We start from the raw sequence: 25,947 nt of genomic DNA, 5'->3' as shown, positions 1-25,947 counted from the left end.
CGGTGCCTGACGGGCTCGGTGGCCGCCGGGCTGCGATGCGGGCCCCGGGCCCTGCCGGCAGGCGGCCCCCGCCGTGACCCGCGGTGGCTCGGGCTGTGGCGGGCAAACCGGCCGGCTCGGGCTGCATGGAGGCACCCGCCGCCGGCGCGGAGGTACCGGGCGGCCTGGCCGCGGCGGGGCTGCGGCGGCGGCGGCGGCGCGCTGAGGGGGCGGCCGGAGCTGGGGCCGGGGCGGCGCCGCGGCACTAACCGCCTCCCCCGCACCCCGCTGTTGCAGGTGTGAATCCCCGAGGAGACCGCGGCTCCCTCCCGCCCAGCGCCGCCGCCACCCTCCTCACGGGAGCCCGGCGGCGGCAGCGGGACCCCGGCGGCGGCGGCATCGCCCCCGCGGCGGCGGCCCTGAGCCATGAAGAAGTTTTTCGACTCGCGGCGGGAGCAGGGCGGCTCGGGCCCGGGCTCGGGCGCCAGCGGCGGTGGCGGCGGCAGCGGCGGCCCCGGCAGCGGCTACATCGGGCGGGTGTTCAGCATCGGCCGCTGCCAGGTGACGGTGGACGAGGTGCTGGCCGAAGGTGAGGTGCCCGGGCCGCCGCCTCCTGCTGCTGCTTCGCGGCCCTTCTCCCTCCTTCCCTTTCCCTGGGAACAGAGGCTCCGGCCTCCTTCCTCCCCCCCGATATTTCGTCGCCCTTGAGGGACTGGGGCATTCCTGGGTTTCCCCTTATGTCAGCCTGATGCGGGGGTGCTGGGTTTGCCTTAATTCTCCTGTTTTAAAATCTTGGGGAATTGCAGGTGTTTAAGTTCATGTTTTCCCTACCTCACAGCTGGCATATGTATATGTATACACACAAACATATATTTTTTAATGAAGACAAAATTGTCATATATCCTGATGGAGGACAACATGCCTATAAACAAATAAACCAGTAGTCTTCTAACTTTCTTTAGCCAGTTCCCCACTCTTCCTAGCTTAGAGAGAGGGGAAGGAAACACTGGAGTAAATTCCTTGCGTGTTTATCATGCACATATATAAGCTGAGTAGAGCTAGCTTTTATCTGAGATGGGGGATTGCTGTTTGTTTAAGACTTCTGCAAGGAAAATGGTAAACTCGGTTGTGTTTTTTTTCCCCTTGAATATAAAACATTGTAGGATGAAAAAGATGAACAGTAGGGGTTATGAAGCTCCCTAGGTGTTCTTGCAGTGCAGAAAGCAGGTGGTATTATTTTTTTTATTGTAACCAATACTGCTGCTTTAACTATCATTTTACATTTCATTTGTTTGGGCCGTAGGGTATCTTATGAGCGTCTCTGGCTAGTAACCTTAGCCTCAACCTTCAGAGAGATGTTAGCCTCTTTAGCTCTGCTCCTGTGCCAAATCCTGCACGGCATCCTTTGTAATTTCAGTGAAAAGTGTTTTGTTTTGATCTTGTAATTGGAAAGGAGAGGGTAGCTAGTGTACTAGAGCTGAGTGGGAGGACCTTTATTGGCTTTTACAGAAAGAACCCTAAAATGTGAGCCCTAAGAGGGACCCGTGCATGTGCGTATGGATTTGTGAAAATCATCTCAGTGTGAAAGAGCATACATTTGTGACGTTTTCCTCAGAAATGATTTTATGATGCATAGGTTCTGCTGCATGCCAGGCTGAGAAGAGTGCCAGAATCAGTCCTTCAGCTCATAAATGTAGCATGTGGGGTTTTTATTTTGTGTTTCTTTCTTCTCTCTTGAACTTGGATTTGCAATATGGATTTGCCTTGGCTGATGCTTCTAAGGCCCTTTGGCCCTAGGTGTTAAGAAACTAGACGAGTTAAACCTGAGTAGCCGTCACAGTCTTCCTTTATGCACAATTGGCCTCATCGTGGTAACATGGGAAAATAAGGACTTTTTTTTGCTGATGAATACTCTATTGGCAGGTCCTGCCCTGGTGCTGACAGCAGCAGGATGTGAACCTGTATGCCCCTGGACGCTCTCAGGCCTGGCTCACCAAAGCTGCAGCTGGCAAAGGTGCTGGGCTGCAGCACAGACTGCGTGGGTGGGGGCTTATTGTGGGAGAGGTGCCTCCCCTCCATACCTTGCTGTCCCAAAGGAACTGGTGCCTCTAAGAGCTTTTGTTTGGGACTCCTGGGTTCTCTGCTGGGCTGTGGAATGGGCCTAGTACTAGCTACAGCTGTTAATTTGCTTTCACGGGCCTGTTGAGTAGGCACAATGTTCTCCTTTTCTGACCATGCCATAAGGCAAAGGAAGTTCTTTGGTGAAGTGTGCTGGGCAGATATTTTCCTCAGGATTAGACCCCTGGTACAGTTGTAAATCCCTCTGAATGGTACCTGGAGTCTCCAAGGAGAATAAGCAAGGTGGCTTGTAGATTAGCAGGTTGTCATCTATTGGGGGGAGTGGGGGAGAATGGAGCTCCCCTTATCAACATCAGAAAGGCCTCATAGGTCATCTGGGGAGACAGCACCAGTCAAGTGCAGCAGCTTTGCATACTTCTGGCGTTTTGGTCAGGGGTTTGGAAGTGCTAGTAAGGAACATTTTTCCTTACTCAGCTAGGGATCTGGGTAGCTGTCTGGCAACCCAGACTCTGCACTACTGAGGTCTGAATCCTTGTCTAGAAAACTTTTTTTTTTTGTATCTGGTGTTAATTTTCCTGGCTCAGCAGTGTTGGAGAGCCGACTTGTGAAGTCTTGGCTGTTTCTGCTAAAAGGAAGATTCCCTTGGGAAGCACTTTGTCAGAGGAGATGGAATATCCTGTCTGGGAAAGAAACCTCTCTCGTCCCCCTTGCTTTAGAAGGAAGAGGAGAGGCCCATGTGTTGGTGCAGCATGTGAAGCATAGAAAATAAATGAAATGTGAAAAATGACTTAAAAGAAGGACTCTGAAATGATGATGGATGGTGTGGAGGAGACAGTTGCAAGCCTGAGGAACTGGTTGAACCAGAGTTGTTGGAACTGAAGTGTTGGGGTTTACCTCTGTCTGTCAAAGCTGTGACCAGTCGCGCGCAATTCTGCTGAGCAACCCTGCTGAAGATGATTGCTCTCTGGCTCAGACGGGAAGTCCTTAAATGCAGACACAGTGAAGTGTGCCAGATGGCAGATTGGCAGATATCTCCATGTGTTGTCAGTTCCTTGGGCAGGTTCCCCCAAAATATCCAATGCAGTTTTGTACTCTGTCTCTTTCACCCCCTCCCCCCAAAGTAGTTGACTGAATACTTGCTTTCCTGGGTAGGGAGGAACATGCCAAGGTCCTTCTGTCTGGAAGGAAGTAGATGGGAATAATATAGAAGGAATCTGAGTGGTTGTTTGTGGCACTATAATACAGGAAAACTGGTATTTTCTACAAACAGTCTAATGCAATAGGTGATTCTTTGAGTCTCTGTGATCATCTTGTAGTCGAAGTAATAGCATGATTAATCTATTGAAAAATTCCCATCAAAGTTTGCATGAGGATTAACTACTGTGAAAAGCCAATACTGGTCTCGCAGAACTCCAAGGGCAGCAGGGTTAAAACTGGTGACGTGGGAGTTATGCTCTCATGGTGAATGAGGGGACTTTAGTGTCTGGTGTTTCACCAGAGTGGTGAGGTGAATGCCCAGAAGGCATCTGAGGTGGGTGAGTCAGGCTACTATTTTGTTTTTTTGTTTATGAGAAGAAACTAAGTGGTGTGATCAAATTGAATGCTACTTCTCTTTAAAAACAAAATAAAACCCTGGAGCTAGAAGGAGGATGTCTCTGTGATGGGTGAGAAGCAGGGCAGCGGAAGTGTTTAAAGGATGTTGCCAGAAATTTGCTAAGGAGTTGGTGGATAGGCATCTATGTCAAAGGTACTAGAGACAAGGTGTGTTTCCCCTGAGCTAAAACAAACTAGATGGGGAATTGCATGAATGTCCTGGTTTCATGGGGCTACATCCTGCATTACTCTGCATACCTGTAAGGTTTTAACAGTGTTGAATTGACCCGAGGTATATAAGTGCTGACAGATGCATGTACTTGCTAGACTTTTTTTTATTGTTGATTTTTTTTTCCCTATCTTGTCTTCTAGCATTGATCAAAGGCTGCATTTCTCTGTGTCTATGAGAAGTTGCTTTTTCAACTAATCTTAGTTTCTGAGTTGTTGCTTGTGGTTTTTCTCCCCCTAAAACTGTGTAAATGAGAGAAAATGGGTTTAATGATTATTGGATATTTCACTGAAGCTTATCAGATACATGTCAGCATGTGTGCTGCTGGCTAATACATGTTTCAAAACATCCAGTGCCAAACGTCATAAACCAATGCCAAATACGTTTTATTTTGCTGGCAGTTTTTTCCCTCTGGTTTGAAGGAGGACATTGCAAGAAGGTTGCTTGTTTTCCAGGTCTGCTAAAGAAAACCAACAACATCTTGCATGAAGAACTTTGGAAGGATGTGAATGGACAAACTGTGTCCAGTGGAGAAGGTGCCTCCTGAGCTGCAGCTAGTGTGTGTGGGCTACATGCAGAGGACTTCTGCCTGCCTTACTCCCACACTCACTTTGGGCCTCTTGTGGCCATGCAGCATGTTAACCTGAAGTCACTACTATCTTTTAAAGTTATATCTGATTTTTTGGATTAGTTTTTTACTTTCAAAAAAACTCCATTCAGGATAAAATTTGCCATTTTGTTTGATGCTCAACCTGATTCGAATATGGCTTGATTCAAGATATTGCTTGTGACATGCGTTTTTGTCAAATTTTTTGCCTTCTAGCTTCTATGAAGTGCCAGTTACTAACCAGCTGATGGCTGATATTTGGATTAGGAATTAAACTCTTCCTCCTCTTGGAATGAGATGTGATTCCCCACCCCCTTCTTGCTCTTTGTGCATAACTTGTGAGGCAAAGCATGTACACTGTGCTCTGTGCTTGTAGGTAAGGGATTGGCTCTACTATTTTAGAGTAGGGTTTCTTTTTCTTTTCTTTTTTTTTTTTTTTTTTTTGAATGTGCAATGTGCAACCCAGGCAACTTGTTAAAGAATGCCAAGTTGTTTGGTAAATGTCAAGGTATCCCATGTGCTTGGTTGTTTTTATCAGCACAGGTTTTGCTGGGGATGTGTTTGTACCATGTTCCTGGATGTAATCAGGAAGGAAGGTGTTAATGGGTTTAACTGTGTAAGTTGTACAGCCCTGGAGACTTGCGTTATCTATGCTCCCTGGTAGGTTTTATGCAACGCTTCAAAGAATGGGTCCGGATTGTATATGGGGGCGGTCGGATTCTTATATAACAGCTGTAGTAGCTAAAAGCATATTTGCTGGCTATGTTAGCCCAGTCATGGGAGGGCAAGTTTCCTGCAGTTTTCTTCCCAGGAAAGAGCCTTCCTTGAAAAAACAAAAGTGTCCAATTCAAGCAGTTTTGAAGTTATCAGTTACTTTAAGAAGGCTTGGATTTGGTATTTTGGCTGGGGGAAAGGGGGAAGGGAAGGAGGGAAAGCGGAGAGACCAGGCTAAAATCATTCCAATTAGTCTTGCAGAACAGTTTTGGTAGCTATATACAAAGAGGTTACTAACCTCTGGCTGTGACTCCAGCAATAACATTTTGGATCCGAGAAGAGCAGATACTCCTATGATGGTTTTTACTGTCCCATGGCCCTTCTCCCCTGTGCGCAGGAGCTGTTGATATTCAAGAGAGCAGGTGGTAAACTATAAATGTGCTGAAGACCAGCTGGAATCGGCTTTGGGTTTAGCATTCACTGCTTTCCAAGCTCACCCACCTGCATTAATCATGGCTAATAAGGAGTCAGAACTGATCAGGTATGCTCACTTGCCGTGGAGACAGAAAACTGCTTCCTTGGTAGGAAGCGCAAGTGGTGAATTGGACAAATTGAGGCTGTGTCTGTTGGGAAAGCAGCTTGCCGGCTGCAAGGCTTGTTGCTGCTCTTCTGGAAGGTCACAACCCATGTGCCTTGGTTTGTGCTAAGAAAGTGTACTTGTGTTTCATATTTGGAAGAAGACAGGAAGTCTCTGAGGAGAAACATGCCAAAAGCAGGCTCAATTTACAGAGTTCTTTTGATAACAAGGGGTAACTGAATAAACAATGTTCCAGGAAAGGATGCCTTCGTTCTTGAATAGGGATGAGAGAGATGCCCTTGTGGCAGTAATGCGTTAGAAACCTATCTCCCTAAACTGGATACTGTCTGCTGCACTACTTTGAGTGCAAGAACAATACTGACAATGAATTATAAGCACAAGGAGAAGATTTGGAAAGGCTGAAGTGCAACACAAGTCCCATTGGGGCTTTTTTTTGTTGTTGTGGGAGTCTTCCCTCCTCTCTTTTGTTGAAGCTACAGAAATTGCCCCTGAATGAACTGAAGGTTAGTGATAGCTGTCTACAGTGTGACGCAGTAGCATGAAATCAGAGGAGAGCTGCTGCGGCTCCCCTGATGGAAGGAACTCTTGCTGCCCTGTTGCCAGAGTATCTGAGCATCCTGGCATGGACTATTTAAAATGTACTTCCGCTCCTTGCAGGGCTGCTGGGAAATATTATACTGAGGTGAGAAGATGAAGCAACGCACAGTGTGTGTGGCCAAAGCAGGGATGGATCTCTGGCCTGCCAGATTGAGTGCTTTAATTGCAGTCTGTGTTTTCTCCCAAATACTGCCTCTACGTGTTTTAAAAGAGAGTGCTCTTGGCACCCATGTGATTTGTGCATGAACTTATGCCTGCTCTGTGTCAGAACCCTTGCTGACATCAGGACCCCAGGCCATGTGTCACAGGATTGGATTAAAGACCTTTTTGGAACAAGATGCTCTTAGCATCTGGTTTGCTTCATGGTTCTGCAGAAACAAATTACGTACTAGTGATGGATGATCTCATAGATTAAAATTTTAAAAAGCCATCGGCAGCAGAGTTGCCCAAGCAGAGACTTTGCATACATACGTGTACATCTCTGTGAGAGTTGAGCTGAAAGCTATTACTGTGGTGAGAGGCACAATAGGTGTGAACCAGATTCCTAACAAGTCTTAGGAATGTGGTGTTTTTGCTTTGTATTTGGTGTTCATAGGGCTATAATAAGGAGGAGATCCCAAAGTGTTTGTGTGAATGCTTAAAAAAGACATTTGGTATTTATTCAGGAGGGCGTGATAGTAAAATAGCCTTGTGAAGCTGTTATTTAAACGCTGAAATCTAACCTGTCTCCTGTATTTCTGTAACCTAAATCATGCTTGCAATGTTGATGTGTGCTTTGGCTGCAAAGCTCTTGTGACAGCAGTAGAATAAACTCAAAGCTTGTCTCTTAAAGAAGTGCAGAATGCTCCATGAACAGCATGGCAAGGTCTGGTTTTTGCAGGCTTTTTGTGCGTATCTGCTTCTGTTCAAAGCACCACAGTGAGCAAGATGAACCTCTGGCTTGATGCAGTATACCTCTTTTTAAGAAAAGCTTTGTGACTATGCTGCTATCCTGCATTGTGTGCAAAAAAAATATTCAGGATTGTGGGAATAAGCAGTGGCAGTGGTATAAAGTGTTTTAAAAGACTTGAAATGAACACAGATAACCAGCGGTGATGGCGGTGGAGTGCAAAAGTACACATCCGTTACTTTGTCTTCTCAGTGAGGCTGATCTGGTAAGTCAGTGATACTTCAGTTACCTTTTAGGAGCCTCTGAAGGATTAATTGCTTCTGACTTGTAAAGTGCTTTGGAAATAAAGACCTCTTCTCTAACATTTAGGTGCTGCTTCAGAGGAGTAAGGTGGATCAATAGGAAATCCCTGTCTTATGACTGCAGTTCGTTCTCATGAAGATACTTGTGACCATTGTTGACTCTTGGGCTGTGGTTAAATAACTGTCTTTATGACCTTTAGCAGAAAGTATGCAATAGCAGAGGGTATGTAAATGGCTGACTGCATGAAAAATGTGATGGAATTCTCAAAAAATAAAATGTCCTTATGAGGAGGATCTGTGAGAGAGAAGCACGTGTGTGCTCTGGCACACCTGTTGTTCTTGATGAGGACTACGTAGGAAAGCAGTGACAAAGCTGTTGGACTAAAAGCAAGCCTAACTCCTCATCTAATGTTTTAACCACAGTGTCATTAGTATTCACGTCACTGTAGTATTAAAGAACTTTTATCACGGACTAGGCCTCTGTGTCACATAACGCAAACACAGATCGAAGACTGCCCGAGCTCTTGGGAGATCCCTGGCTGCCCTTGCTTGTGCCTGCTGAGCCTCAGTGGTTGTGTTTGGAACAAAATATGCTTGCATGTCATCCTCTTAGGAGCTGTCTTAGAAAAGGAGCCTCTCTAGATGCAAATAGCAGTGATTTTGCAGCTGATCATGACATGAGAGTTAACACACTATCTTCTAAAGATGCAGTGTTATTCAGAGACCACAGGAAAGTACACAAACTCAACCTTTCAAACAGAACAGTCAGCAGAACATATGACTGGATTAAACAGATGTTGACTTTTTTCAATACAAATGATGCTATTTTGAGAACATAAGAAACAGATGTTGGGTTTTTTACCTTTTGATTTGTTTTAATCTTGATAAGAAAGAAGCACTTGCGTTGTACTTTTGAAGCTGTTTCTGCCACCAAGCAGGCTGGAGGTACGTACATCTGTAAATTGGGCACACATATGTAAATTGAGATTCTCGAGTAGTTACATAAATTCATGCAGGCTGGTGAATTAAATCTTGAATGTGGGCTTGTGAGTAACAGTCACAAGAGCCGCTCTGTCAGCTGCTGTTCTGGACCTCTGCAACCCTTTCCTGTTCCTGGATGTCTGATAAATGAACGGCCGGGCACATGCCTGTCATGTCTCTCTTCTGTGCCTGTGTATCTCTGAAAAACTTGAAAGTGCTGCTCCATGCAGGGCTGTGCTTTTTGCTGGGCTGAATGACAAATAACGTGTGCTCCTGACTGTAACCAGTAGTTTGAATTCCCTGAGAGCTGCCTAGTGTGATAGTAGAAACCTCTCTCCATGCTTGGCATATACTGAGGAGTTGAAAAGTTCATTGCTGACTTCAGGGTTTGATTAGCATATCCTCTTCTCTTTTAGAGGAATATTATGTAGTCCTTAGCTTGTGTTTTTTGTTACTCGGTGAGATGGTGCATTTGTGGCTCAAGAGTATTTCTGTATTTTAACTGGAGAAGGTTGAAATCTGGATTTCTAAGTTTAAGCAGAAGAAAAATCTGCATTTATTTAAAACAAACCTCCACAAAATAAGGATGTTGTGGATCTCCTGAAGTGAAGTATCATGTTGGCTGTAAACTCTCCCCCCCCCCCCCCCCCCCCCGCCCCGAAGGTCCACGGTAACGTTTCTCTCATTTTCCATGCTACTTTGCTCAATAGGGATGTCTGGGTGCTGCCATAGTAATTGAAATTCCTAAATATTTAACTTGTCTGTTGCCGTGAGCTCTCTTTGGATCCTTGCATAATTGCTTTCAGAATGGAGTTTGCTGTTACCATAGCATTTAAGGGCTCTAGTAAGCCCTCTGACTGGCCTTTACAAGCAGGTCCAGTTAAAAACCACTCTGTACCCTGGGCAGTTTAATCTTACTTTCTCTTTCCTCTCTCGCCCCAACCTCCAGCAGAGACCAGCTCTCACTCAGCTAGTGTTGTTTTTCACTCTTTTCCTGGAGATGTGATTCTTGTCGTCTTTGCATTTCCAGTGAAGCTTTTCAGCTGCATGCAGTTGCTGCAGCTTCTTGCTGGCTTTGCAGTTCCAATCATGATCACTCAGAACAGTCATTCTCCACAGCATGTTTATGCCATAGCTAATTTCACTTGGAGATGAATGAGATCTCGGATGCTATTAGCAGCTGCTTGGAATAATAGCAGCTGAAATGTGCTTTTCGGAGGCCTGGCTGATAACTGAACAAATGGATTTTTTTTTTAAGATGAGTTATTCACGATCAATAATGTTATTCATTTTTTATTTTTATTCCTTTAGTCTTTAGATTGGAGGTTCAAGGACTAAAATTGTCACAACAGAGATGGACTGAATCTGCTTTGCAAAATAATTTGCCAGGAACCAGTGTATGTTGTTGCGTAGTAATAAAACACTGTTTCCTCAGCTTTTGAGTTCCTAAGTGTGCCTGTCAGGGAGGAATCAAGTGGATGCACAGGACTAAAACAGAGCACATGCCCACCAAATATATCTGTGTGAACGTTTAAGCACGCTTCCTGCTTTGAAGGGTAATACAGTCCTATAGCTTTCAGTGATCTGCTGCTTTTGATGGAACTGCTGTCTCAAATGCTTTAAAATTCAGTCCATTGCTCAAGGTGTCCAGGCTGTGTTCCACATCTGTTCTTGGAGAACACGTAGTGCAAGAAGTTACTTCAACCCTCAAATTAAAACTTAAAAGGGAATGAAGGGTTAATGCATAGCGTGCATCTTGCCCATTGATGGTTCAGGCTTTTAATATGCTGTTGCATGCCAGAGATGAATTTCCCCCCCCCCCATTTCTTTTCCCCTTCCTTTCTTCATCTACCTTGTAATTTAGAGCTCCTTTTTTGACTTTCTCCAGGGAACTGGCTGGGAGCTGAGGGAGAGGTCCTGAAGTTCTGTTATTAGATGTGACTATGGCAAATGTGAAGAAATGAAGTTAAACAGCTTAAAATCAGGCCTATCAAAGCAAAAGCCAGAGAAGCGAGGGAGAAGCAATTAACCTTTTCCTGCGTCATCAGTGCAATGAAAATGCCTAAGATTTAAATATTTAGTGGCTGTTTGCACTTGTGAGGGTCATAGCTAATAAACATCCACCAAAACCCTAGCAAACATGCAACAAACTCTAGCCAGCTAGTCTTGCTCTCCTAATTTTAGGAGAGGTAAAGCACATGCTTTTGGTTCTGTGTCAGGTGACATCTGTGGTCCTATCATTTTGCACAGTGGAGAGGTTTAGATGCTCCTGACTGCTGACTCCCATGCTAACGTTAACTATGACGTTGTCTTGCCTATATAAAGTACCCAGAAGAGGGTGGAGCCTGTAAATCCAAATCTGTCTTGTCATGGCCTAGATATTGCAGCAATGACACTAAGCAAGGGGCTCTATAATTATGTTAGTAATATTGGATAATCACATTAAGGTTCTCAGCTATGGTAAATCTGTGTAGGGCTAAGTAAGACTGTGCTTTACTCTAGCTGAGAATCTGACCCATCAGTTCTAAGTAAGTATAAGCCTTTGTTTTACCTTGGGAGAAGAAATCCTTCACTACATTAAATATTTTAGGTGCTTTATTAAGGTTTGTCTGTTGGTATTTAAAGACTGAAGCTTAACCAACACTACAGCTGGAACTGGTGAGCTGCGGCTTCCCTGAGTTTCTAATGAGAGGAGTTTCTTACCGGCAGGACTTTGGCTGCCCACCTTGGGTTTTGCTGCAGTATTGGAGGCAGTTTTTTTTGCCTTATAAGTGTGTATCATCTGATGGGTGTGCATGGCTCTGAAGATACCTTCATAGCTGTTTAGGGGGGAAGGTTGTTTTTCTGTTTGTTCTTGTTTGTTTTTCCCCTTTCCCACTAAATCAGTTGTGGAGTAGTTGCATTTTGTATGTGGCACAAAGCTTACCAAGGTCATAGTATGGTAAGGTTGGAAGGGACCTCTGGAGATCATCTAGTCCAACCAAGATGCTGGACTTCCTATGCCCAGCTAACTTGCTCAGTGTGGAGCTGCATAATGGATTGTTGCTGGCCAGCAATGGGGGCTCCTCTTGTTTTAAGCCTTGAAGCATGCAGACTTTATTACTCATATGTGCAAATTTTACTTTGTGGAGACAAAATTGTTTCCAGCTCAAATGCGAGCCTGGCAGGGGCACAAAGAATTTGTTGCTGCTTAAAGTGGTTACTGTTGGCGAAAGAGTGCAGAGCCTCGCACTTAAACCTTGAGACATGGAGCTTTAGAGTTGGATGTGTAATTCTCCTCTCTGCCACAGACCCTCTGTGTGAAACAGAGGATCGTCTGTGTTGATGACCTGCTCTGTTCAGAACTGGTATTGCTATAGGAAGATTTCACTCTCATAGTCTCCCCTGACTTCCTGATGCTGCTTTCCTCTGTCAGTAGACCCTAACCTGTGAAGCCCTTGCCTTTGTTAGGAGGAAATAAACTGTATACAGTCCTTGCATATTCTGCAGAGGGGAGGTAAAATTGGAGTACTTTGCAAAAGCTTGCCACATGCCTGTAGGATGAGCCTGGGATAATTTGACATGAAACTGGCATTGATGCTCATCAACTATTTACCTTAGTAAAACTAAAAGTACTTACAAAATGAGAAGCTCAGTTTCCTTTAAGTTCAATTTAACTTGGAGCACTCATGACGCCTTCCTGTTGTGTCACTATTGCAGCCTTCTTCTGGGTATGGTCACTATTAAATTTCTGATCTTGTTGCAGACAGACTTGCTTAGCTAAATTTGCAACTGCCTAGAATTACATCTGGGGAGATGTAGGTCTCGGCTGATGTTTCTGGTATTTGTACCTGTTCCAGGTTTCGTGACTTGAAATCCTGAGGCTTTGTTTCTGTTTTATGTATTTGTGTGTGTGTGTGTACATATATATATATGCATACTCTCTGTTCCCTCCACAGTTATGTAACTCTGGCTCCTCAGTCACTTAAAATGGTCGTATCTTGGATGAAATTGGAGTAATTTTGACCATTCCTACTTATTCAGAAGAAGCTCTTTCAACTAAAATTAGTGGTGTGCTTTTTTTTTTTTCCTTTTTGCCCTGAAGATAACTCTTAAATGTTAAGACTATTTAATTGGTGGTTGATGTTTCAAGATCTGATTTGGTAAGTTTCCCAGAGCAGTTCTATCTCTGCTCCAGTGCTGAGCCTTTTAAAATGCCTTTTAGGGGCAATGGAAGCAGCTCTAAAGCAACAGACTAACCCACAATTGAAAGTTTTGTAAACCAACCAGATTTTACAGTTTAATTTTGGCTGTTTGTTTTTAATAATGAAGTTTGTCTCTTTGTGCAGAGGCATCTTCTAAGGTAATGAGCATGGTGAACTTCATGAGGTCTGATGCGTCTGTGCATGCTTTCTTTTCTGCTCTCACCTGCTTTGTAATGATTAGGCCTGTGTGGACTACAGGACTTGCATCTTTGTGTTTTAGAGCCCTTGAACTAAAGGAGAACCCCTGTAATACAGGGCATAGACCCTGCTCTCTGCCACGCGAAGAGCAGTAGTTCGTATTCCCGATACGTATAGTTCATCATAATAGCTTGCTGCAAATACTATGCTCATGAGCCAAAAGCAACCAGGAGATGCCTGAGCAAGCCTTTTAGACTGAAGTAGTCCCTAAAATTTGGCACTATTTTGATTTAGCATAAGTCAAATGACTTTAAAAAGAACACACAAAAAACCAAAACTAAGAAAAAAACCCAACACTTTAAAGCTTGCTATTTCCGTTGAAGTGGAAAATCTCAGCTGAGAGTAGACCTGTTTAGTTTAGCATTATTATCTGCTTTTTTCAGCTGGAGAATGTGTTGGCAGTGGTTTTTGTTTTGTTTCTGCTCAGAACTGGACTCTAGTATTTAAAACACATGCACGCACCCATCCCACTTGAAGTTGGAGGAACGTGGCCTGCAGTAAGACAGAGTTCATACTCTGGCTTTCCTGGTTTTGCACAGTGCTGCATTTTCTGTTGTCTCAGTGCAGTATGTCCTGTGTCTCGCCTCTGTTTTCACTGCTATCCTAAGAAAATTGCTCAAGCCACGTTTATGGTTGTAGGTTTCTGTGTGACAGCCTGTTATGTTTCAGCTGGTGGCTGAAAGCCCTGTAACTACTTGATGCTTGATGTTGCAGTCCGTTAACAAAACATAGCCTCTGTAAAGAGAATCTTTATTTTGAACCCTGTATTGTGGGAAAACGAACACCAATTATGATCGCTTACTCATGAGACATGACACAAGCCTGTGGCTCTAGGATATGCTATGTGATTTCTGTGTGTACAACTTCAGGGTGAAGTATCTTCGCTTGTAGGGATATAAAATAATGTGTAAATACCCTAATATAACCAAGGGATTATGGAATTGAGTGGGAGAATGAGTCAGCAGCATTAATTAAACCCCAAACCCTATGTGTCTTGATGACTTTCCATTGCAGTGTAAGTAGTAATAAAACAGTCCAGTAAAAACACAGAGGAAGGAGAACATTAAAGCAACAACTGTTATTTTAAGCCTTTTTGTGCTAGGTAATCTGGGAAAGATGTATCCAGGTACAGTGCCTCCAGCTATGCAGATGGCAGTGGAGAAAACAGTGTCAGTTGCTTATTGAAGTCTGTGGTGTCCAGGATAAGAACCTGAGAGTAAATCCAAGACAATGGAGAGTGTGAGACTTCCTGACAATGAGGATAACAGCACCCCAAAGATAAACTGCTTGAGAACCTGTGGAGCATGTGTTAGAGGAGTTAAAGAACAGGTTGGTTAGATGTGTCAGGAGTGGTTATGGGTGTAGTCAATCCTGTCAGTAGGAGGCTGAGGTAGGTGAAATGTCAGACTGATGCAGTGACATTGGGCCTTACTGTTTCAGTGGGACAGTCCTCTTGCTCACCAACACCCTTTGCAACTAGGAGAGGATGAAATGAGCTTGGAGAAGGCTTACCTCTGCCCATTAGTTTTGTCATCCCTGACCTTTCTGCTTTGGACTATTGTGACTCTGTGAGAGGCAAGAAGAAAATCCTCTTATTTGTACAAATTTTGTGTGTCAGACATAACGCTAGGAAACCACTGGAGATAAGAGTCTGAAGGTCTCAAGTGCTCACCTTCCTGGTGGAGATGACTACTTAAAAAAAAAAGGGGGGGGAGGGAGAAAATACTTGAAAAAGAAGAAGATACTGCTAGTGTTTCTGCAGTTTTCTGTTTCATTGCAGGGAGTCTTGTACCCTCGCTTGGGGAAAATTGAAGTGCCCTTTCACGTGCAGGCTTCATAGTAGTAGATTAGTGTGTTCTGCCCTCTAACAAAGCAGAGAGTGGAAGAAATGCTCTTTGACTAAATTGGTGACTAGCCTTTCACCACAGTGAAGACAGTTGTGTGCAGTGGGTCTAATACTCAGTTTTAAGACAAGATTCTTGGCTACAGTCAGGGCCGTTAACGATACTTGACAGTACTGGGAAGCCCTTACAAATGTGTTTTCCTGTTGGTAATATGTTGTGCTATATCCAAAATGTAATGAGAGGGGTTCCTGAGTGAACTTCAATCCCATCCAATTAAGATGATACTTACCTAAACCCTCTAATCTTATCCTCTGATGCCTGAATGATTAAAACTGTGTTTTGGGATAGTTCAAAAGCCTCAGCTGATTCAGGGGAGAAAAGAAGGAGGGGGGAAAAACTGTAGAAACAAGAGTTACTAGCAGTGGTGAGCAGGCTACGCTGTCCACTCCCAAGTAACTCCTGCCAGTGCAGAGAACAACTTTCCCTTTGGCAGTTTGGAAGGGGACAGTAAGCCAGTACCAGTCTTTTATTGCAAGCTGCTGTATTTGAAGGATCCTTTCTGGACTTGCCCTGGTTGGGCAGCTGTAGGTGCTCTTGTGGGACAAATATGCTTTCTGGGGACTGCCTGGAGAACTTAGGCCTGCAGATCAGAGCTCTGTGACATGGGCTGCGTAAGCAGGGCTTTCCTTCATGCTGCTGCTATAATATGTATGTTATCATACTGACCCACACCATCTCTGGTCAGGTTCTTAATTTTATTCCTTTTGTATTAATGCTAGGCTCTCCTACACTAATAGCATATGCAATTCTCTAAGACCATGATTTAAATGACAGAAGACCTGTTTGCAAAATGCCTATGTTTCTGGCAACGTCCACCTCAAGAAAGTGGAAGCAGAGAGAGTGTTCCAGGTTGAGCTCAGTAAATCGGATTGCACCAGTGTCATATTTACTTTCCTTGTGCAGTGATAGATCTGATCACAGATGTTACAGCCGTAATGCAAAGTCTGCCTCGTTACTGTGGCTTCTTAATTAAACCTTGAACTACTTTAACAATGAGTCCTGGGGGTTTGTTTTGTGTTTTTCTTTTTTTTCTTTTTCTTTCTGGCATTTCTCTCAAAGTTAGAGGACATTACAAATGCTTGATAAAGCAGAAATAATGTGCAGTGGATCCCAGCCATTCTGATTCCTTGTGAAGTGTCAAGGGCAGAACGTTTCACAATCACAGTCCCAGATTGTGGGAGGATTAGGCAGTAAAAAGGGGGTAATATTGGAACAGAAAATTGATTTGGTGAAATATCCTGCTCTGGCAATTTCCCAGAAGTGATGGAGGAGCTGCATTAAAAAAGGGGGGAGGGAGGGGAAATGGGATTTGAAATGCTATAGTTTCTAGAAGGTATGCTATATTAATACCTCCCTTCTGGGTAATTGAAAAGTGGTATGAAAGATAGCAAAAAGAATACATCAGTGCAGATTAATGTCAACAAAAATAGCACTGTAATCCTAATGCACCATCACAATTGAGTAGTAGAAGTATAATTAAAATAAAAATCTCAAAAATAACCCAGCAAATATTTATCTGTGGCAAGGGAGACCCAGTATCTTCCCACATGGAGCATGGTCAGTAATGGACTGCTGTTCTGTCCCATTTTCTTGGGATTGAATGTGGAGCCTTTTGCAGCAGCTGCTGGGCTGGTCTCTGCTTGACAGCAAGACTTGTGATGCTCAATAGCAATTTTTTAGAAGGAATGAGAGCTCTTTCAGAAACTCTCTGCAGCTCAGCATCCACAATGCACTTGAGGAAAGAACCCTGGAAGACCTTGACTACTTTTTTTTTTTTCTCCTTCTCTTGTCCCATCTTTCTACATACAAGTCACTTGGCCCCTTCCATCCTCGGCTTATAGCTGGGCAGAACTGAGACCAGGTTATTCATCTGCCTCTGTGTTGAAAACTAACACTGAGAGCTGGAGAGAAGTATTGGCATGTCTTGGTGCTTTTTCCCTGATGTGCTTACAGAGCTTGATACTAACATCGGCTGAACTTGGCCTTCGTTCAAGGTAATTACAGAATATTGTATTGCTTAACTTTGCCCTAAGTATTTTCCTTGGCCTTTTTTCCTTCATAGCAAAGGGCAAGTGATTCCAAAATTGTGGTTTGCTGAAGCCATCTCTGTCCCTGGAGAAGATGCGAGTATCTTGGTCCTTTATGATCAAGAACGGCTGTTATGTGTAACGATTGGGGAAAAACATTTGTTGTGTTAAATGACTGCATGTTATTCCAGCTGGAAGGAGGTGTCCAGGATGCAGGGTGGCTTTCTCAGTACAGCAGCAGAGAAAATGGTTCTGATGTTGCCAAGCATTGATGCCCAGTGATGGGTAATGTGCAGTATCTGTGTGTCAGCTGGCTGTGGCTACAGCCATGAAACAAAGAAGTGCTGGGAACTTACGTTTTAGCAACGTTTCGGGAATGGTGGGCTGCAAATACACTGTGCAAGGGAGTTGATACAGTTTTCCTGTAACTGGATCGCAGCATCCTGACTTTGGAGAGAGGAGGAAGGGGGAAAAAAAGTGGTTCGAGTGAGCCTGCCCTTTGTACTTAGGAAAGAAAATGCCAAGGAAGTTCTTCTGGCTTGTAAGATAAGGCAAAATATGACATAATTCTTGATGGGTATGAATCGATAAGTATTTGTATTGTGCAAGTAAGGAATGGCTTTGTGCCTGGTTCAGCAAAGCACTTAAAATTAAGTGCCTGCTAGCACAACTAGGGGCTTAAAATGCCTTGCTGGCTCTTCCTGCAGGCTAAATATGCCTGGGGCAGTTATTGGGGACATCTGAAGGAAAACTTGGCTGTCCCCTCAGCACTGATGCATGTGTGAGGCAGCCCATGGAGCCTTGAGGTGGGTGAGAGAGAGCTTATAAAATGCAGAAAGTTGGAAGCATTTCGGTCAAAACTCACATGCATTGTTTGTCCAGCTTGGAAAAGAATTTCAGTAAAGCTTTTTTGTGGCATCCAGAATATTTATCAGGAACTGTGATAATTCCAGCTATTTAAGTTATTTGTAGAAGGATGATGGAGCAAATTTAAAATGTAGTAGTGAGTGTTTTTCTTTTTTTTTTTTTTTTAAAAAAAAAAAAAAAAAACTCTCCGCCCCCTACCCCAATTGGGATTTGTGATTTGGCAGCTGACTTTCCACCATAGTGACTTAACCGAAAAGAGTGTTTTCTCTTCAAATCTGGTGACTTTTGGATCATCCAATGTAATCTTGGGGTGCGAGAGGGGAGATATGATCTAAAACAAGGCTTAAAAATGTTTGCAGGAGGAAGATGCGTATATGCTCTGAAGACGTTTTCAAATACGTGGTGAAGAAGAGATTGTGCTACCTGTCTCGTGTCCTCCTGTGTAAACAGCACTTAGGTCTCTGGAAGGTGCTTTTGACCTGGATTTGAAAAAGGAGATCTTTTGCCTAAAGATCTAATCATGTTTGGTATTTCTACTCTCAGCTCCCCTGATGTCTCTTGCAGGGGAGAGTGGTGGATCAGTGTAGCAGGATAACATGTACAAGGCAGTGTCTTTTGGGAACACCAGTGACTTGTGAAATGGGTTTGACCCTGCAGACTCTGAAGTCTTAACTTGCTTTTTGGTTTATGTGTATAGGGCAGAGTCCAGTTAGGTCTTTTGTTGGGCTATGATTAACTCAAGTTATATAGTTTGAGTTGATGTTTTAGCCACTGTCGCGCTTGAGAGGGTTCCTCTGGGTTGAACTTGCTGTTTTTTGACTCGGCATGAACAAAACGAGGCTTGTTATGGGGGCCTGTTGCCTGGCAGGCACAAAACCTGGCTGCAGTAATACCTTGTTTTCTTCTTTGCTGTTCACATAATTATCTAATAGGGTGTATTTGAGGATCTGGAGCAGAACCTAAATGCAGCTTAAACAGTGGATTGTGTATGCAGATAACCTAATGATGTGTATTGGGAGGGGGTCTTGGAATGAGTTATGTCTGAGATGATAATTTAGCATCTATGCTATAGAAATAAAAATCTAACAGCAGCTTTTGCTAATAGGTTTTTAGGCTCCTCCAATACTTGTTTCTAAAGGATATTAAATAACTAGGAAACAAAAGGACTTTTGGAAAGGATTTTACCCTTGAGTATGAATCTGGCATATCTCTCTTCCGCACTTCTAAGGCACTGATTAAACTAGTGCTTTCATCTCTCATAACAAATTCACTTACAGTTAAGTTTGAGTAACTGAATTCCATTGCATCTGAAGTATTTAAATATTGGAGCAAGTTGGACTGCTGTAACAGCTCTGTCATGCAGTGTTGTATGAAGTCTTTTAAATGTTTTATTCTAGTTACCTGAAACAATTTTAATGATTCAGGAGCTGATAGTAGTCTGGACTCTACTACTTTCTCCCCTGTACTTTTCTTCCCCCAGGATAGGGCTTTGAGAATACTTTTATATTGTGCCTGTGTCCCAGAGCTGCTACAGGCATTCCAGCTTTACCTATCTCTGTAATTTGCTATTCTTGTTTCCTAGGTAAGGCTTATTTCAAATGCTTTTCCTGAAGTCATCTACAATGAGATTGTAGACCTCTTGTCTACCAGTTCTTGCTCCAACGCTGAAACATGCAGCTGTAAAACTCTCAGCTGCTGCTCTAAAGCAATGAATTTCTGTAGCATGAAGCAAATGAGACGGTTTGGGCAGGCTCAGAGCAGAGGAGCGCTCGCCTCTCATACCTGTTGCACAAGCTTTTAGCCTGGCAAACCAAAATCCTAGTCCAGACTCGTAGCTCCCATGAGGTGCTCTGTAGTGAACAGTGTCTTCGGGTGGCTTGTGAGCCCTCTCTGCATCATTACTGTTTTTTGGGAATCAAATGCTGCAGAAGCCCTGGAAGATACCTGAATAGCTGGACAGAACATCTGCTGAAGCACTGCTCTCTTTTGGGACAGCTTTTCATCTTCTTTCACGTTCAGTATAAATCAAGATCTTGTCTGTGGGGAAAGCGGGGAGGGGCACCATTAGCTAGTGCAGCATCAGCTTGCAAATATAATCTTACACTTTATTTTCAGATGGGCGTTGCTGACTGCCTGTGACTAACTGGTTACAAGAATACTCCAGGCTTGTGTAGGGATTTTTAGTCTAATACACCTGAAGCACATAAAGGCAGTGGGATCCTGTCGTCTTACCTCGCTCTCTTCTCGTGAGGAGTCGAGAGGGGATCATGCGCAGCTTTATGCGACTGGTTTTACCTAGTTTATCAGAGCTTGCATGACTGAAGAGTTCTGCATCCTGCTGAAATTACAGAAGGGCTGAAAATATAACTACAAGCACTGGAAATTGGCCAGTATGCTTGCACAAGCCCTCATGGAAAATTGCTCTGACATCTGTATTGACTGGAGATAATTGGAACTTCCCTTATTATCTACTATTTATTTATTTATTTCAGCTCATCTGAAAAGCAGTTAGCAGGAATAGTCAGGCCAGCAGGGAGTGGCAAGACAGCCACGTTTCCATGCGCTCGTAGCAGTAGATGGCAGTGGACAGGAATCCAGGGTTAAATACAAATGACACTGATCATCCCCATGGTTCCTCTGACTGTTGCAGCTCTAAGTTGATGATGACTGTGATGCTGGCTGTGTACTACCTGCAGAAGGTGGTCAATACATATGAGCATATAAATACTCTTTTATGTTTCAGAGTGAGAGCTGTATTCTAGCTTCTGCCAGCTTTATGGGCAAAGAGCTTAATTCCCTTCCAAACTTCTAAACGTGGGGGCCCTTGTTTTTGAATGTAAGGGAGAATGTCCTCTGAACCATCTTGCAGGCTTGTTTGTTGCTTTTCTCCATTCTGGTGCTGGCAAAGTCTCCATATTTGTTTTTGTTCTGTTTTTTGTTTTTCCATGGGACGCCCAGATTAGTCTCTTCCCTTTTGCTTTCTATACCTGTACCGGGAAAAAATGCTCTGCCTGCAAAGACAGACTGTGACAATGTTCCTAGTGCCTGGAGTACTTTTGCTTCTAAGCTTTTACTTGCATACGACCTACCCTCCCTGGCTGCACATATGGCATGGCTATGTAAATTCACTGGAGGCAGCAGAGGCTGTTGAGCTGACCTTGGCTAGCTTGGAGTTGCACAAAGCCTGGCATGGCTGTTTATCAAATTGGAGCTGGCATATTGCGTCAAAGCTAGCGATTTCTAGCCATTCCAAGGGTTGTCTTGCCTGCTTGTCATTGAGAAGTGAGTGGTCCTGTAATGGGCATCTGGTAGTGCAATGTAATTGCTTGACAACTCTTCTTTGATTTTAGCAAAGTTGGGGGTTGGACTGGGATAACTGGAGAGAAATTGGTTGTATTGTAAGACTGACTAGGAGTAGTCCTTGGGGCTGTCAGGCAGGTAATGTAGTAGGTAGGTAGCATGCAAGGAGAAGGGGTATAACAGTGAGGAGCGGCTGTTCACAAGACAGTGAAGAGCTGAAATAAGTGTCTTAATTTCAACACAATGATGTGAAATGCTGTTATCATTCAGATGAGTGCTGGGTGACTGGTCTAACCAAAATCTGCTTGTTCAATGCTGCAATGACCAGGCTGCCCTTGGCAGTCTGTGAGAGCTGGGTGGTGCCCATCCTTGCTTTTGAGACCTGTGGGAGGTGTTCATCATCTTCTGCAAATAGACCTTTTCTTCTTTTTTTTTTTTCTTTTTTTTTTTTTTAACTGAGTAGCACTGCATAGTAGGTGAAAGAATGATCGAAGGCCACTAGAAAGTCAGTGCTGGCTGCTGCCCAAATACTGGGTAGCTCAGTCACTTCCCTGGGCTGTGTTGAACAGTGTTACTGTCCTGGGCAGTCTCATGCTGCCAAGCAAAGCTTGCAGCAATCTTCTGGGCCCTCTTTCCTCTGTACTCTGTAATACCTTGCTGAAAATGTGAACTGGATTTTCTGTCTGCTGCTTACTGACAAAATTGCTGCTAAGGCTATAGAAGTGTAGGTCCTTCTGGGACTGCTCTTTGAGTGTTAGTCTGAATTATTGGCCATAGTTGCCAATGAAAAGGCTTCGAGTGGTTCAAAATGCTTCAGGTATATTAGCTGGTAACCTATTTAGAGATGTTAAGCTCTGACCTTAAAATGATGATGCAGTGCTGTTTTTACCTCTACTTATTTTTTGTTTTGTTTTGGAATTCAACAGTTTGGGGCGACTTCTGCTTTCCTGAGCAAGATTTATGGTTCAAAAGCATTGCTATGCATAGTGAAGCAGTAGGTAATAAATGTGTGAGGGAATTCCGAGGTGAAGGATAGAACAGAGCTTCAAACTAATATCTCTTGGAGAAGAGATCACAAAGGAAATGAACCTAAAAGGTTCAGATTGGTAGGGGCATCTCTGTCGCTTGCAGATGTTCGGGCAGACAGCAGTTGTTCTATGGAAAACACCAAGACAGATACACCTCTGACCTTGGCCTGGAGTGACCTGCAGCCTGAAGCCCTCTACTGTAGGGGAGAAGATTCCTGTGGTAGCTCTGATTTGCTTTGTCACGTGAATACAGTCAGGCCTCGTTTCTGTAAATACGTGCGCGATGCATAAAACTCAGTGGCCTGATTTCTCTGCCCTGTATGTCTGTGCACCTGCTGCTTCCAAAGGAAGCTGATTTGTAGGTGTAGGTGCTCAGCTTTTTTTTTTTTTTTTTTTTTTTTTTTTTTTTTTTTTTTGAAAACTGGCCTGTATGTCTTGCGAATGGGCTTTGATCTTGAATATCTTGAAACCATTTGTGTATGAAGAATACAGTGAGAAACTGCTGTTCTTTGTGCCTTTTCTGCTCCTGTCTTTCCCATTTGACCATTCTCATGCTGTTTCAGCGCGTGTTTTGCAGTCTTGTTCTCTGCATGCAAAGCTGGGGGTGCTGAAGCCAAGTAGCAGTAAAAGCCATAATAAAATGATAAATCCAGATACATTCAAGTGTTGTTTTTACACCGCTTCTGATTTAAATGTGGAATGAATTTTGTTACAGTTTCCTGGATGATATCTTGGGTACAATCGAAAACTAGGCTCAGTAAATGGTTATTTGGAAGGAATGTTATGGTCTGGTGTAACCAAGGTGGTCGCATTAGATGATGTAATAGACATCTAGGAAGTAAAACTTAGGCATTCTCTCTTGAGTGAATGCGAGTTGTCTGTCTTGCTTCTCTTGTGGCGAAGTTGCTTGCTCTAGATTCTTGTACAAGGTTGCCATTCACTGTGATTAAATCAATACTTCTTTTCTCTAGAGAAGCATTCTGCTTTTACTAGAAGAAAAATTGTCATGCTTTAATCTGCAATCAGTGGGAGTTTAATAATATAGTAACCAAATTGGTAGGTGTATTTTCAAGCAAAATAACTTATTTTGAACAGCTTCCATCTGTGGTGGTGTCAGCTGAAGTTCACAGGAGTTAAAGATAATGGAGAAAAACGACACAAAGATGCAATTTTCCTGCAACTTGTTTAAGTGCTGTTATATATGTATGACAACTTCTCAACAAATGTTTCTTCTTTTTTGGATGCTGTTCTGCCTGGCTTGTATAGCTCCCATTGCTCCGTTTGGAAGATGCTCCAGGGCATAGTTATGTTAAGACCTAGTGTGTTGATGTTGCAGTCCTGTACCAGAGAGCACAAACTTCATACATAACTTAAGATCATAAATGTTTGTTTCCTTTGAGCTCTTGGGATGGTTTAGCTATATTCTGTGTTGCATAAATTGCAGTTTTCTTTGCCAGTTGGTGGTGGCTGCTTGTAAGAACGGTAGCAGGATGTACTCTAATCAGTACTGGGGCAAGGAACTGGGCTAGAAGAAGGGTACCTTAAGGAGAACTTTGCTAATGAGACATTAGCACTTGGTCAGAAGAGGTACCAGTCCCACTTTAGCTGAAGCAAACCTTTAAAAGGAGAAGACAGACCTTGAATTTAGTGGATCTGTATTTTTAAAGTTTAATTGTTCTTTTTTTGCTGCTCAGCTCATGTTTCTTTCTGCCCTGTGTAGGACTGTAAACAGAGATACAGTATCCTTCTGGCCTTTGTGCCTGGGAGAAGAGAACTAAGGGCTGGGAAGGGAGGGGAGGCTTCTGATGGATTTCCTCTGACTTAAATAAAAAAAATTTTGTGATTCTAAAAAAGTTTTGATAATGACTGAGACTCTAATATATATACATATATATATATATTTTTTTTAATATTTCCTCTAGAGTACATCTGTGGTCCATGGAAAGCTACCCAAAGTAGGAAAAAAAAGCCCAAAACTGATCTCCTCAATGAGTTAAAAAAAAAAAAAAAAAGGCCAAAACTGAAACCAAACCAAACAACAAACCAACCTGCCCCACTATATTTTGAGAATGTAGGGATCAAGCAAATCATATTAGGTGCTAGTCCCTTGTTATCTAGTGGCTCCATTAAAGACTCTAAGGGAGGCAGGGAAATCATTAGAGTGCTCTCATGCTTTCTTCGGTGTAGACATTCCTTGGACTAAAGATAGCACAATGTGTGTGTTCTCCAGAACTGAGCTGAATGTGGCTAGGAAGGAGCAAGAAGGCTGCTACTGAGGGCTTAGAAGTTTATAAAAATGGCTTGTAATTTGAGATCCCAACCTTGAAGCAGTTTAAGGGGAGGGGGTATTTTTATGTCTTAATTTGAGCAAGTCTAGTTGTTATGACAAACTGTGATATGTAAAATGGAGGACTTTGCGGAGAGATTTTTTTTTTATTGAATGGCTCCAGTGCTGACACACATGCTATTTGCAGGTTTAACTCTTCTGTGGGTTTTTGGGAGATGGGCTATAATAGACATGATAAAAACCGTTTGATAACGGAAACGAGCATTGTACTTTGAACGTGGCAGCGTTGTCTGGTCACTTGCTCTTCCCTGGTATTTTCTTGGTAAAAATAATTTAAATTTGAGTAATAGCTTCAATGGGCCGTATGGTTATGTTGCTGATTTTGTGAACAGCTTGTAAACACCAGATACTGCAAGACGGGCATTGTCAAAGGCAATCTATTTTAGCCATGTATCAGGTAAAGTTTAGTGTTTTGCTTGTCACTTTTCACACGATAAGAAGAAATCAGTTGGATGCCAGATAACCATTAGTAATAATTACATGCAAACATGCCAAATATAATGATGTATGTATTGTTGCCCTGGTGTTTTCTGGCAGCTTGTAGAAAGAGGACACGGTGAGAATCACCAAAAAGCTCAGACCTCTACTACGAGAGCTCTTTGGGGTGTGACTAGCTTGTTATGGTGTGTAGTAACTATAGCTCTTTGCATCCTGAGGCTCCTGAGTGCTACAGCAGCACCAAATAATATCTTTAATAACTTACTATTGGACTGGTTCTTTAGGTATCCTTAAACATGAAAGAAATGTTACTGTAACTTCAGGTAACAGAGCGAACAAACTGCTGTTAGGCTACAGCATTGAAAATGTTATCTTGCTTCCCTCTTTACCCTTGTGCATCACTTCTTCGTTACTTGGATGTGGGTGATTCTTTTGTTCTGATTCCTTCTGATCTCTGAGAGGCAGGTGCTAAACTTAAAAGCCTGTGTGCCTCCATACTCAGTGTGCTTCCTATTTCTGTGCAGGACTGCAAATGAAAAATCCTTTTATTTTGATGCATTGCTAACCATATGCCATATGAAAGGCTTTCATCCTAAACAAGTCAAGTATGTCTTTGGGGTTGTGGCTTGACTTGTAGCAGTGACCACACAATGAATTGTTTGGGGGGGGGGGGGCTGTGTTTTCTTTTTTCTTTCTTTTTTTTTTCTCCTTGTTCTTCTGTCCTTTTTTTCTTTCTTAAGCACTAATATCAAACCATATATAGGAGAAGAGGTTCTGCTTCTTGTGCCAATCAGCTTTGTAACGTAACTTAAAGATATTTCAAAAGTTGGGAAGCCTTTTAAGTTTCGGCTTTTAGTAAATCTGTGCATGTTTTGTAGCTCTTGATTTCTATCCAAGGCAGCATTGTGATTGTACTTCGGCTTTGCTTTTCATAATGAAAACTACTGGAGCAGTGAAGGACTATATGGCAGGATAAGTAACCAGTAATTGCTCATTATTACTGAGATGGTAACTGTTACCTTTGCT

The 25,947-nt window shown here is 43.1% G+C and overlaps 1 protein-coding gene across 10 annotated transcripts in view; it reads left to right on the top strand.

Moving 5' to 3' along the window:
- Positions 1 to 25,947, top strand: part of AAK1 (AP2 associated kinase 1) — an 86,468-nt gene continuing 60,521 nt past the window's right edge. For all 10 annotated transcript variants that reach the window (XM_062597052.1, XM_062597046.1, XM_062597050.1 and 7 more), the window contains exons 1-2: positions 1 to 152; positions 277 to 568. In XM_062597052.1, the coding sequence (XP_062453036.1) occupies positions 406 to 568 (163 nt within the window). In that variant the 5' untranslated portion in view covers positions 1 to 152; positions 277 to 405. The remainder of the gene's footprint in view (positions 153 to 276; positions 569 to 25,947) is intronic.

The sequence above is a fragment of the Rhea pennata genome, chromosome 28 (genome assembly GCF_028389875.1).
Source record: "Rhea pennata isolate bPtePen1 chromosome 28, bPtePen1.pri, whole genome shotgun sequence".
Classification (NCBI taxonomy): domain Eukaryota; kingdom Metazoa; phylum Chordata; class Aves; order Rheiformes; family Rheidae; genus Rhea; species Rhea pennata.
The sequence above is the reverse complement of the archived record's forward strand: the minus strand, read 5'-3'. Positions and strand labels throughout refer to the sequence as shown.